The following is a 13750-nucleotide window of genomic DNA, read 5'->3' on the forward strand; positions in this document are numbered from 1 at the left end:
TATGGGCCCAAGTGTCCACAGGATAAAAAACGGGCGCCCCTGCGAGCTGGGCGCCCGTTTTTCACGCCTAAAACAGCGCCAGAAAAAAAACACTCTATTCTCGAGCGCTTTGCAGCTCCTTGTCTGTTTGGCGCGGCGGAGCCTACACTCACGCCGATTTTGTAAGTGGGAGGGCGGGTACTATTTAAATTAGTTTTTTCCTGCCGGCAATGCTGCGCGTGCGCGTTGGAGCGTGCGCGCATGCTCAGTGTGAAGGAAACATTGGCACTCGGCCATTTTTGTAGTTCTTTGTAGCTGTTTAATTTTTGAACATTTTTCAATAAAAGCACATTGCCATCAGCACTGAGCTACCCTTCTCACTGTCTCCTTCCCCTCACCACCCTCCACGGCAACAAACCGCTGTCTCCTTCCCCTCCCTCCCCTCCGTGGCAACAAACCGCTGTCTCCTTCCCCTCCCTCCCCTCTACGGCAACAAACGGCGGTTTCCTCCCCCTCCCTCCCCTCCGCGGCGGCAACAAACCGCAGTCTCCTTCCCCTCCCTCCCCTCCGCGGCGGCAACAAACCGCTGTCTCCTCCCCCTCCCTCCCCTCCACGGCAACAAACGGCGGTTTCCTTCCCCACCCACCGCGGGAACGAACGATGGCTGAAGCACTTTCACACAGGTAGGAAGATGGTTTATTTAATCTTTTCTTTGCTTATAAATGTTTATTCAGGTTGGATTTATTTGTATAATATTTGTAGAAGTATAAATAAAGATTGATTGTAGAATTTAATGACTTCCCTCCCCCCCCCCCCACCTCGTTCTGGACGCCTAATTTGTAACCTGCGCCTGATTTTTTTAATGTGTAGAACAGGTTTTTTCAGTTCTACAAAAATCTTCACTTGCTCCATTCTACTTTAGTTTGGAGTACATTTCCACTGTGGAAACTTTGAAATCAGGCGTCAGTGGCCGGACACGCCCCCTTTTGAAGAAAAAATTCTGTTCCAAAGTAGAACTGTTCTACCTGACTAGAACTGCAGAAAAAAAAATGTGGAGAATTGCGATTTCTAAGATAGTCCGTTCTCCACCAGTTGCTCCTAAAAATCAGGCGCAAATCATGTGGAAACTTGGGCCCAATAGACCAGTTAGCCTAACATCTGTGGGAGTCCATTATTAAAGAAGCAGTAGCAGGACATTTGGAAAAGCAAAATTCGGTCAGGCAGAGTCAGCATGGATTAATGAAGGGGAAGTCATGTTTGACAAATTTGCTGGAATTCTTTGAGGATGTAACGAACAGGGTGGATAAAGGGGCATGTGGTGTATTTGGACTTCCAGCAGGCATTTGACAAGGTGCCACATAAAAGGTTACTGCACAAGATAAAAGTTCACGGGGTGGGGGGCAATATATTAGCATGGATAGAGGATTGGCTAACTAACAGAAAACAGAGTCGGGATAAACGGGTCATTTTCCGGTTGGCAAACAGTAACTGGTGGGGTGCCACAGGGATCGGTGCTGGGGCCTCAATCTATTTTCATGACTTGGATGAAGGGACCGAGTGCAATGTAGCCAAGTTTGCTGATGATGCAAAGATGGGTGGGAAAGCAAATTGTGAGGAAGACACAAAAAATCTGCAAATTATATAGACAGGCTAAGTGAGTGGGCAAAAGTTTGACAGATGGAGTACAATGTGGGAAAATGTGAGGTGATCCACTTTGACAGAAACAATAATAGAAAATCAAATAATAATTTAAATGGTGAAAAACTGCAAAGTGCTGCAGTACAGAGGGACTTGGGGGACCTTGTGCACGACACACAAAAAGTTAGTATGCAGGTACAGCAAGTAATCAGGAAGGCAAATGGAATGTTGGCCTTTATTGCAAAGGGGAGAGAGTATAAAAGCAGAGAAGTCCTGCTACAACTGTACAGAGTATTGGTGAGGCCACACCTTGAATATTATGTACAGATTTGGCCTCCGTATTTAAGGAAGGATATACTTGCATTGGAGGCTGTTCAGAGAAGGTACACTAGGTTGTTTCCGGAGATGAGAAGGGTTGAGTTAAGAAAGGTTGAATAGGTCTATACTCATTAGAGTTCAGAAGAATGAGAGGTGATCTTATCAAAACATTAAAGATAATGAGGGGGCTCAACAAGGTGGATGCAGTGAGGATATTTCCACTCATGGGAAACTAAAACTCGGGGGCATAGTCTCAGAATAAGGGGCCGCCCATTTAAAACCGAGATGAGGAGGAATTGCTTCTCACAGGGGTGTAAATCTGTGGCATTCTCTGCCCCAGAGAGCTGTGGAAGCTGGGACATTTCATAAATTTAAGACAGAAATAGACAGTTTCTTAAACGATAAAGGGAATAAGGGGTTATGGAGAGCAGACAGGGAAGTGGACCTGAGACCATGATCAGATCAGCCATGATCGTATTAAATAGTGGAGCTGGCTCGAGGGGCCGTATGGTCTTCTCCTGCTCCTGTTTCTACGTTCTTTTTTCAGGTAACAGGGAACCACCTGTCTATATTTGTATCAATTTTGCAAGAATAGAACAGATTTTCAACTTTTTTCCTGCCCAATCCTGTGGAACCCAGCCACAATCTTCATTTACTCAGCCTGTTAATTTGCTGCACCTGCCACTGCACCAGAATGGATTCAAATTAGTGAGCAGCTGGCATTAGTCACTGCTGCAATTGAACTAAAATTTGATAAATTAATGACTAAACATCCAAATCTTAAATATTGTGTCAATGACTGAGGAAAATTATTCATCATAGCTAAGGCCACAAACAAGAATTACCAGATAAAAAGCAACGGTTAGGAATGTTCCAAGTGTACTGTTCAACCTAGGATTTTGTAGTATGATTTTCCCAGCTGCACAATATATACAGTAAAATGTGAACAGCATCACTGCACAGATAACTGACATTAGTGAGACATTTGAACATCAATTTATTTTATATTGTTGTGACAAAAAGTAGATTCACGAACAACTGCCATTCACCCGGGGCGGCTGAACATGCTGCACGCCTCAGCGGAGGGCTCCAGTTTGTGCAAAGGCTGGTTTTAAGTAGTGCAGGCTACCTTTAAGTGGTGCTAGCTTTGCACAAACTTGGGCCACCTGCTGAGGTGTGCAGCACATTTAGTGCTGGCTGCACACTGCAATCATTTAAATTAGCAGGCAGCACCAAGTTTGTGTGCTACTTGCATCGGAAACAACGGGTGCGGGTTAATTGCACATCGCGATCCCCCTGCCCGTTTTCAGGGACTATTAAATTTAGCCACCCAGAGTATGTGACAGTCCTGGGGAGCGAGAGGGGGACCTATAGGTTGGTAGTGTCTGGGTGCATTGATACTTTAAAAAAAATTAGGCAATGTATCTGGATCAAAGATAGATAAATGCAGTTGAGGCACAGATTAACTATGATTTAATTGAATGATGGAGCAGGCCTGGGAGCCAAGTGGCCTATTTCTGTTCCTATATTATGAAAAACTAGAGGATTATTGCTCTGTAGAGATGGGAGTTAGTGGTTGTGACAGGACAACACTGCTATTTGGAAGTCGCAGCATTTTACAAAAGATGACCTGCTGCTGTCGTTTGCAGCTTGGCATTCCTTTATGCTTTTTTGACAAAGCATTAGATGTACCAGGAATGCTGATGTGACATTATATTAGATACAAAAATATAAAACACAAGTAAACTTCTCATTTTAATAATTTGAACTGACATGTTGGAAATAATAAGGTGGCCTAAGATGGAAAACAGAATAACACATCCTGATTTTAATGTCCCTTTTCAAGTTTTCTATAATCAACACAATGCGAAGACCAAATATTGCATTTCGATTCCAGGTTTTTTTATGTCTAGAAGCAAATTTTTATATTAAACTAAACACACAATTTATTGCACAACGATGCAAAACATTTTTACCAATATACCCTGCAACTATAACCAAACTGTTAAGTATGTATAGTTGTCAACACCACAGATTAGAAAATCTACCCAAGTCACAGAACACATTAGAAGTTGGCAAATGATTCATCAATAACATCCACGGGAACATTTTCACTAGCTTCTAAGTTGTGTGCATTTTCAGAGGTGAAGAAGCTCATTTTGTGTAAACCTGATTTCAAGGAATAGATAACTCACATTGACAGCAAGAAGGGAAACGGCGCAACAGTTAAAAATATAGCCCGACAACCGCCAAACACTTGTACAATCAATTCACACACATGCATAAGAGCAAAAAAATTACAGATGCTGGAAATTAGAAAGAAAGACAGAAACTGTTGAAAACACTGACAGTCAGCAAGCATCTGGGGAGAGAACAGTTACAATAGCGTGAAGGGTCATTGAAGGGACCACACTTGAAATCCACAGGTGCTGACTGACCTGCATTGTGTTTGCAGCATTTCCTGTTTTTGTTCCACGAACATTTGATTAAAATAATTCAAGGCATCTTCAAAACATTGTTACAGAGCCAGTATAATTATTACTGAATTTAGAAGACAAGCAGAGATTAATTTCATGAACAAGCTTGCATGCAATTGTACAAGTATCAAATATTCAGTAACTTAGGCTCAAAGAAAAACAAAACAAAACCATACTGTGTGAGCAGTCCATTAAGCAAAAAAAAACATACCATCATTTTTTCAAAGAGTAAATTAACTTCCTTTTCTGGCAGCTGCTGTGAAGAATATTCGTATTCTGGCGATATTGCTGACCAGTCACTACTGGAAAGTTGTGCATGTTTAATATTCGGAAGAGGAGGTCGACCACGTCTGCTGCCTGGAATTCGGATACTAGCAAATCTATCCAGCTGCAAATAATTAAAAAAAATTTAAAGTGAAGTATTTACAACCATCTTAGTTTGTACAATCTAGAAATTGATATCAAAACTTCAGATAAAAAAGATACACAAATTGTCAGAGAAAAAAAAGACAATTATGCCAGTATCTCTTCTGACTCATGATTTAAGTTACCAACACTTGGAGACATTACCACCACAATATTTGTCACTATTGGAAACCACGATCAGGGACAAAATCAACTTTCATTTGGAAAGATTTGGATTAATCAAAGAGAGCCAGCATGGATTTGTTAAAGGAAAATTGTGTCTGACTAACTTGATTGAATTCTTTGATGAGGTAACAGAGAAGGTTGATCAAGCTAATGCAATAGATGTTTGTCAGTTATCAAGTTCAATATTTTTAAGATATTCCGCACATAGCATGGAGATATATCAATGGTTCCCAAAGAACTGATTTTAGTATTAAACACAAGCTGAGAAATGCACATCAAGTTTAACACACAAAAAAAATGAATGAGGTTTTCTCCCTTCTAGTTCCAGAATGTTACAAGTGTACACTTAACAATTTACACTTTAGGAGTCATCGAGGCAGCAACTTCTCCATAGCCACGTGCAATTATATAGAACCTACTGCAACAGGCTATTTGGTTCAACCGGTATACGGTTTATAAACCACATGATCCCTCTACCACCCTGTCTTCGTATCCCTCTATTTCCTGCTCCCTCATGTATGCATCAAGCCTCCCGTAAATGCATCATTGCTATTTGCACCAACCACTCCATGTGGCAGCAAGTTAGACATCCTCACCACAGTTCTGAAAATGTATCAAATCAAATATCTAGCGCTTCAATGTCACCCAATAACCCACCAACAGGAGACTTAAGAAGTGAAAGCCCCTGGAAAGTGGTGGTATGGATACAGAATTGACTCAGTGACAGTAAACAGAGGATGGTGGTGGATGGACCTTTTTCAGACTGGGAGGTGGCAATGGTGTTTCCCCAAGAGTCAATTTTGTGTTCATTCCTCTTAGCAATTTTTAAAAAATGACCAAGACTCAGGTTTCTAACAGGATTATAACGATTGTAGATGATACGAAACTTGGGAACATAGTACATAGTGAGGAGGATAGTTGTAGATTTCAGAATGACACAGGATGGTGCAATGGGCAGAAGCATAGCAGATGGACTTCACTGCAGTGAAGGGATGCACTTTGGGAATATTGTGTTCCTAACACAGATGAGGCTGCACACAGGGAGGTTAAGTAACAGTAACCTCAGTCTTTATTAAGACACTCCAGAGCTTATATACAGTGCTCCCAAGCGATGCTGGGATCCCTTGGGACTTCAGGGGATGTGCTCCCTGGTGGCAGAACATGGGTGTCATGTATCTTACATTATTATATATAACTGTATCCTAACATGCTATACATGATGATAATAAGATATGACCTGTAACCACCAGCATACCTGACCACCAGGGGTGCACTTGCAAGAGACAGGTATATAAGGACAGGTCTCAGGCAAGTGCAGCATTCCAGAGCTGTGAAATAAAGGTGCAGGTCCAGAGTGACCTTGACTTCACTACATGCCTCGTGTGAATCTGCACTGAGGGGACAGGACTTTACAGTGGCGACAGGTTACGGGATTACAGAATCCACAGAATGGCGAACAACGGATCAGATGAAAAGTACAATGCGGGAGACAATTGGGAGGACTTTATAGAAAGGCTCCAGCAAAGATTTGTAACCAAAGACTGGTTAGGCGACGATAAGGCAGACAAAAGAGCCCATCTCTTGACCAGCTGTGGCTCGAAAACATACGCTTTAATGAAGGATCTGTTGGCACCCGAGAAACCAGCAAGCAAGTTGTTTGAAGAATTGAGCACACTGGTAAGAGACCACCTGAAGCCAGCGAGCAGCCTACACATGGCCAGACACAGGTTCTACAACTACAGACGCTGTGTGGGCCAAAGCATACCCAACTTCGTGGCAGAACTTCAGAGGTTGGCTAGTTTATGTGAGTTCTCCGATGAACTGAGGAGAGAAATGCTGAGAGACTTTTTCATTGAAGGAATAGGCAGGCATATTCCGAAAGCTCATAGAGACCAAGAACCTGACAGAGGCAGCAGCACTGGTTGCACAGACATTCTTGGTAGGGGAAGAAGAAACAAGGTTGATTTACAATGCAGGTACGACAACTAACAAAATATCGGAAGGAGTTGTTCACAGCACTAAACAAGCTGCTACCCCCACACACAGACAAAACCGGGAGAACAGGCTCTTGACAGCAGGCAGAAGCCATCAAGAGCCACAGGAACGGCCGTTCACACCTCATCAACCCACAATGCAAGCAATCAACTACAAACTGAGAGAAGCTCAAGAGAGATCAGCCAGACGCAGCTCATTCCTTGGGAACACTTTGAACAATGGAACAGGTCTGTGCTGGAGGTGTGGAGGTGGGCACTCGTCAAGGGGGTGTCGATTTCAGCAGGCTGTTTGCAGAAATTGTGAATATACAGGGCATTTGGCCCGCATGTGCAAAAGAACAGCAGCTCGGCTGGTATACGAATCAGGTGGGTCGGAAAGCGGACCAGAAGATAGTGGGAACACCGGTGTACAGCGGGTCAACACGATCAATGACCACTGCTCCTACAACAGGACACCTCCTATAATGATGAGGGTCCAACTCAACGGGATATGTCAACATGGAGTTGGATACGGGAGCGAGTCAATCCCTCATGGGCGCTCAACAATTTGAACAACTGTGGCTGCATAAAAGAGACAGACCAAAACTCACCAAGATCGACACCACACGAAGGACCTATACCAAATAAATCGTACCAGTCCTCGGCAGCGCCATGCTCTCTATCACACACAAAGGGACAGTGAACCGACTTCCCCTGTGGATTGTCCCCGGAGACGCCCCAGCACTGCTGGGGAGAAGCTGGCTGGCAAAACTAAACTGGAAATGGGATGATGTCCATGCCATGTCATTAGAGGAACGGACCTCCTGCTCAACAGTTATAAAGCAATTTGAACATCTCTTTCAGCCAGGTGTGGGCACTTTCAAAGGGGCCAAAGTCAAAATCTGCATCACACAGGATGCTAGACCGGTCCATCACAAGGCCAGAGCTGTACCCTATGTGATGAGGGAAAAGATTGAACACGAACTAGACAGGCTTCTGCGGGAAGGCATTATATCACCTGTTGAATTTAGCGACTGGGCAAGTCCCATCGTCCCAGTCATGAAGCCTGATGGATCCGTACTAATCTGTGGGGACAACAAATCTACCATAAACAGAGTCTCCTGACAGGACCAGTAGCCGCTGCCCAGAGCGGAGGACTTATTTGCCACAATGGCTGGAGGTAAACTTTTCTCAAAATTAGACCTCACATCTGCGTATATGACGCAAGAATTGACCGAGGAGTCCAAACTACTCACCACCATCAACACACAGAGGCCTTTTCATGTACAATCGATGCCCATTCGGCATCAGGTCGGCAGCTGCCATATTCCAGCGCAACATGGAGAGTCTGCTCAAGTCCATCCCGGGGACGGTTGTATTTCAAGACGACATACTTATCACGGGCAGGGACACCGACTCCCATCTCCGTAATTTGGAGGAAGTACTAAAGCGGTTGGATCGGGTCGGCCTACGAGTCAAGAAATCCAAGTGCCTGTTTCTCACACCCGAGGTTGAATTTTTGGGCAGAAGGATTGCCGCTGATGGAATCTGCCCAACAGAGTCCAAAACAGAAGCAATTCACCTGGCACCTAGGCCCCGGAATGTCTCAGAACTGCGCGCTTTTCTCGGGCTACTCAGTTACTTTGGGAACTTTATGCAGAACTTAAAGCACGCTGCTGGAGCCTCTCCACGTGCTGCTCAGGAAGGGGTGCAATTGGTTTTGGGGGGACGCCCAGGAATGCGCCTTCAATAAGACACGCAACCTTCTGTGTTCCAACAGTGTTTTGACTTTTTTTGACCCAGGTAAAAAGCTAGTTCTCACATGCGTCAGCGTATGGGGTCGGGTGCGTTTTGCAACATGTCAATAGTGCGGGCAAATTACAACCCATAGCTTATGCCTTCAGGTCACTTTCGCGAGCGGAGCACGGGTACGGAATGGTAGAGAAGGAGGCGCTCGAATGCGTGTACGATGTCAAAAAGATGCACCAATACCTTGTCGGGGCCAAGTTCGCGTTAGAAACCGACCACAAGCCCCTCACGTCCCTCCTATCCGAGAGCAAGGCAATAAACGCCAACACCTCGGCACGAATTCAACGGTGAGCACTCATGCTGGCGTCCTACGACTACACAATAAGGCACAGAGACCAGCACAGACAACTGTGCCGACGCACTCAGCAGGCAACCCCTGGCGACCACGGAAGGGTCTGACTAACAGGACTGTGAGATAATCATGGCAATCAATGCCTTTGAGTCCACAGGTTCGCCCATGACGGCTCGCCAAATCAGAGCCTGGACGGCCAGCGACCCCACGTTATCCTTAGTGAAAAGATGTGTCCTGACCGGTGACTGGGCAGAGGCTCGCGATGCCTGCCCCGAGGAATTAAATCCCTTTCACAGGCGCATGCACGAGCTATCACGACAAGCAGACTGCCTGATGTGGGGCAGCCGAGTAGTCATGCCTCTGCAAGGCAGAGAGGCATTTGTCCGGGAGCTCCACCGCGAGCACCCGGGGATCGTTCTCATGAAGGCTATAGCCAGATCCCACGTCTGGGTGGCCTGGTATTGACGCGGACTTCGAGCTCTGCGTCCGAAGGTGCACCATTTGTGCCCAACTCAGCAATGCCCTCAGGGAGGCTCCACTGAGCCCCTGGCCCACCAACCCGTGGTCGCACGTGCACGTAGACTATGCGGGCCCACGTAGACTATGCGGGCCCATTCATGGGCAAAATGTTCCTCGTAGTTGTCGATGCATTTTCAAAGTGGATCGAATGCACCATTTTAAACTCGAGCACAACCTCCACCACTGGAGAGCCTCGCAACCATGTTTGCAACGCACGGAATCCCTGACACATTGGTCAGTGACAATGGTCCGTGCTTCACCAGTGCAGAATTCCAAGACTTTATAATTGACCACGGCATAAATCACGTCAAGACGGCACTGTTCAGGCCGGCCTCCAACGGCCAGGCGGAGAGAGCAGTGCAAATTATGAAACAAGGCATGCTTAAAATCCAAGGTCCCACGCTGCAGGGTCGCCTGTCGCGATTGCTGCTGGTATACAGATCTCGTCCGCACTCTGACTGGGATCTCCCCCCCCACGCAACTGTTGATGAAAAGGACTTTAAAAACAAGGCTCTCATTAATGCTCCCAGACATGCACAAAATCGTTGAGGCAAAGCAACGTAAGCTGACTGAGTACCATGACAGAAATTCGAGGGGGAGATGAATGAGATCAGGGACAAAGTGTTTGTACTAAACTATGACAGGGACAGTAACGGGCAAGGAAGGAAACAGGCTACTGGTAGTACAAATGGACAATTGCGAGGCTCTCCACAGTGGTGGAGGTTGTGCTCGAGGCATGTCGACCAAGTCAAAAGCAGATTTACCAACACTGCGGAACCAGAGGCAGACTACAATGTGGAACTCGCACCACACCTGGTGGACAGACAGAGGGAACAACCTGAGGAAAGGGCAATCCCAACAGACAGCCCAGGCGAGATACCAACAATCACACCCAAAGAAAAACAGACACCAAGGCAAACAACTGAACCACAACTCAGACGCTCCACGCGAGAGCGTAGACCACCCGAGAGACTGAACCTATAAAGACAATAAGACCTTGGGGGAGGGTGATGTCATGTATCTTACATTATTATATATAACTGTATCCCAACATGCTATACATGACTGTAGTAAGATATGACCTGTAACCACCAGCATACCTTACCACCAGGGGTGCACTTGCAAGAGACAGGTATATAAGGACAGGTCTCAGGCAAGTGCAGCATTCCAGAGCTGTGAAATAAAGGTGCAGGTCCAGAGTGACCGTGACTTCACTACATGCCTCGTGTGAATCTGTACTGAGGGGACAGGACTTTACAATGGGAGTGCATGCTTTATAGATACACATCATCACTCACCCCCAAAGTCAAAGTGAAAACTATTTACAAGGTGATGCGGTCGGGAGCCTTTCTTTCCCTGGTGGACCACCTCGGTACAAATGTCTGTTCTGATGTGTTGGCTGTGCCCTCGTTGGGCTGGCGTGTTGTTGGCCCTGAAGGGCTGCTGGGTGAGCCTGGCCTTGCTGGGAGTGATGGGTTCAATTTCCTGGTTCCGGGGTGGTGTCGTTGATCCTTTGGGTATGTGTTGTGGGCTCGAAAAAGGTGGTGTCTGTTGTGGGTTGTTCAGGGCAGTCTGTGAACCGCAGCCTCGTTTGGTCCAGGTGCTTTCTGCAAATTTATTCATTGTTTAGTTTGACGACAAACACCCTACTCCCTTCTTTAGCTATCACCGTGCCCGTGATCCACTTGGGACCACGTCCATAGTTTACCACATACACAGGGTCATTCAGATCAATTTCCCGTGACACAGTGGCACGACTATAGTTTACATTTTGTTGCTGCCGCCTGCTCTCTACCTGATCATGCAGGTTGGGGTGAACCAGAGAGAGTGAGATTTTTAAGTGTCTTTTTCATGAGTAGCTCAGCCGGAGGCACCCGTGAGCGAGTGAGGTCTCGGGCGGTAGCTGAGCAGTACTCGGGACAGGCGGGTTTGGAGTGAGCCTTCTGTGACTAGTTTAAGGCTCTGTTTGATTGTTTGTACTGCCCGCTCTGCCTGCCCATTGGAGGCTGGTTTAAACGGGGCCGAGGTGACATGTTTGATCCGATTGCGAGTCATAAATTCTTTAAATTCGGCACTGGTGAAACATGGCCCGTTGTCATTGACCAGTATGTCAGGCAGGCCGTGGGTGACAAACCTGGCCCTCAGGCTTTCAATGGTGGCGGCAGCGGTGCTTCCCGACATTATTTCACATTCAATCCATTTGAAAAAGCATCCACCACCACCAAGAACATTTTACCGAGAAACAGGCCCACATAGTCGACATGGATCCTCGACCATGGTCTGGAGGGCCAGGACCACAAACGTAGTGGTGCTTCTCTGGGTGCGTTGCTCAACTGAGTACACACGGCTGCAATGCCGTACACAGGACTCTAAGTCAGAGTTGATACCGGGCCATCACACGTGGGATCTGGTTATCGCTTTCATCATTACTCCACCCGGATGTATGCTGTGGAGATCCGAGATGAATGTCTCCCTGCCCTTTTTGGGTAGCACTACGCAATTACCCCACAACAGGCAGTCTTGCCTGAATGGACAGCTCATCCTTTCGTTGCTGGAACAGCTTGATTAGCTCTTGCATTTCAACGGGGATGCTGGCCCAGCTCTCATGCAGTACACAGTTTTTTTTTTTTTTACTAGGGACAGCAGAGGATCTTGGCTGGTCCAAGTCCTAATCTGGCGGGCCGTCACACGTGATTTATCATTTTCAAACGCTTCCATGACCATCAACAAGTCTGCGGGCTGCATCGCCATCAACAAGTTTGCAGGCTGCGCCATTTCCACCCCCGTGCTGGGCAATGGGAGCCGACTGAGAGCACCTGCAGAGTTCTCGGTGCCTGGCCTGTGGTATAGTTATACGCTGATAGCGCGAGTGCCCACCTTTTATGTGGGCTGATGCATTCGTATTTATCCCCTTGTTTTCAGCGAACAGGGATGTGAGGGGCTTGTGATCGGTTTCCAGCTCAAATTTGAGGCCCAGCAGGTACTGACGCATTTTCTTTACCCCGAACATACACGCTAATGCCGCTTTGTCAATCATGCTGTCGGCCCTCTCGGCCTTAGACAAGCTCCTGGAGGCATAGGCGACAGGTTGCAACTTCCCTGCAATGTTAGCTTGTTGTAATACATCGCCCGGGACAATCCAGAGTGGCAGTTCGTGCACCGTGCCCTCGTAGGTGACCTTGATAAGCTCTTTGGTGTACGTTCTCAGTTTCGTGTGGATGTGGCTCAGGGTTGGTCTGAGTGCCTTGTTACACCACAGTCTCTCAAAGATCTTTTTACTCATGATGGATTGGCTAGCGCAAGTGTCCAGTTCCATGGCTACAGGCAAGCCATTCAATTTTACATTTAGCATTGTAGGTGGACATTTCGTCGAAAATGTGTGCACCCCATGTACTTCAGCATCTGCCTCCTCTCGCTCAGGCTCGAAATTGCTTTGATCCACCATGGACCGATCTTCCTCTGCCACATGGTGGTTAGCAGGTTTTGCAGAGCTTGCAACTCGTCTGCAAGCTCGTTGGAGGTGCCCCATTGTTCCACAGCTCTTGCAAACATACCCTTTGAAGCGGCATGAATAGGTTGAATGGAAGCCTCCACAACACCAACAAGGTGTGAATTGCCTTGCATTCATCCTTTGTTGGGGACTCTGAGTCATCTGGGTCACCTGAGGCCTCCTGGCAGTTGCAGATTCATGGTTTCTGCCCTGTACATTTCTGCTCGCAAACACAGTTCCAGTTAATTTATGAACATTGCTAGTTCTTGTGTGCTGAGAGATTTGTTTGGTGTTATCACTGGTGGACATAAACGCCTGTGCTATTGCAATGGCCTTACTGAGGGTCGGTGTCTCTGCAGTCAAAAGTTTTCGCAGGATGGTCTCGTGGCCAATGCCCAGTACAAAAAAGTCTCTGAGCATTTGCTCCAGGTAGCCATCAAACTCACATTGTCTTGCAAGTCGCCTTAGCTCGGCAACGTAGCTTGCCACTTCCGGACCTTCAGATCGCTGGCACGTGCAGAACTGATACCTCGCCATCAGCACGCTCTCACTCGGGTTAAGATGCTTCCGAACCAGTGTACACAGCTCCTCATACGACTTATCTGTGGGTTTCACTCGAGCCAGAAGATTCTTCATGAGGCTGTAGGTCGGTGCCCCTCAGACT

The 13750-nt window shown here is 46.7% G+C and overlaps 1 protein-coding gene across 1 annotated transcript in view; it reads right to left on the minus strand.

Annotated features, from left to right (window-relative positions):
* The window catches only part of LOC139275018 (protein diaphanous homolog 3-like), a 1005387-nt gene that overhangs the window by 907654 nt on the left and 83983 nt on the right, over nucleotides 1-13750 (minus strand). Inside the window, 1 exon segment of the mRNA XM_070891880.1 lies at nucleotides 4624-4800. Within this exon segment, the coding sequence (XP_070747981.1) occupies nucleotides 4624-4800 (177 nt within the window).

The sequence above is a fragment of the Pristiophorus japonicus genome, chromosome 10 (assembly GCF_044704955.1).
Source record: "Pristiophorus japonicus isolate sPriJap1 chromosome 10, sPriJap1.hap1, whole genome shotgun sequence".
NCBI classification, from domain to species: domain Eukaryota; kingdom Metazoa; phylum Chordata; class Chondrichthyes; family Pristiophoridae; genus Pristiophorus; species Pristiophorus japonicus.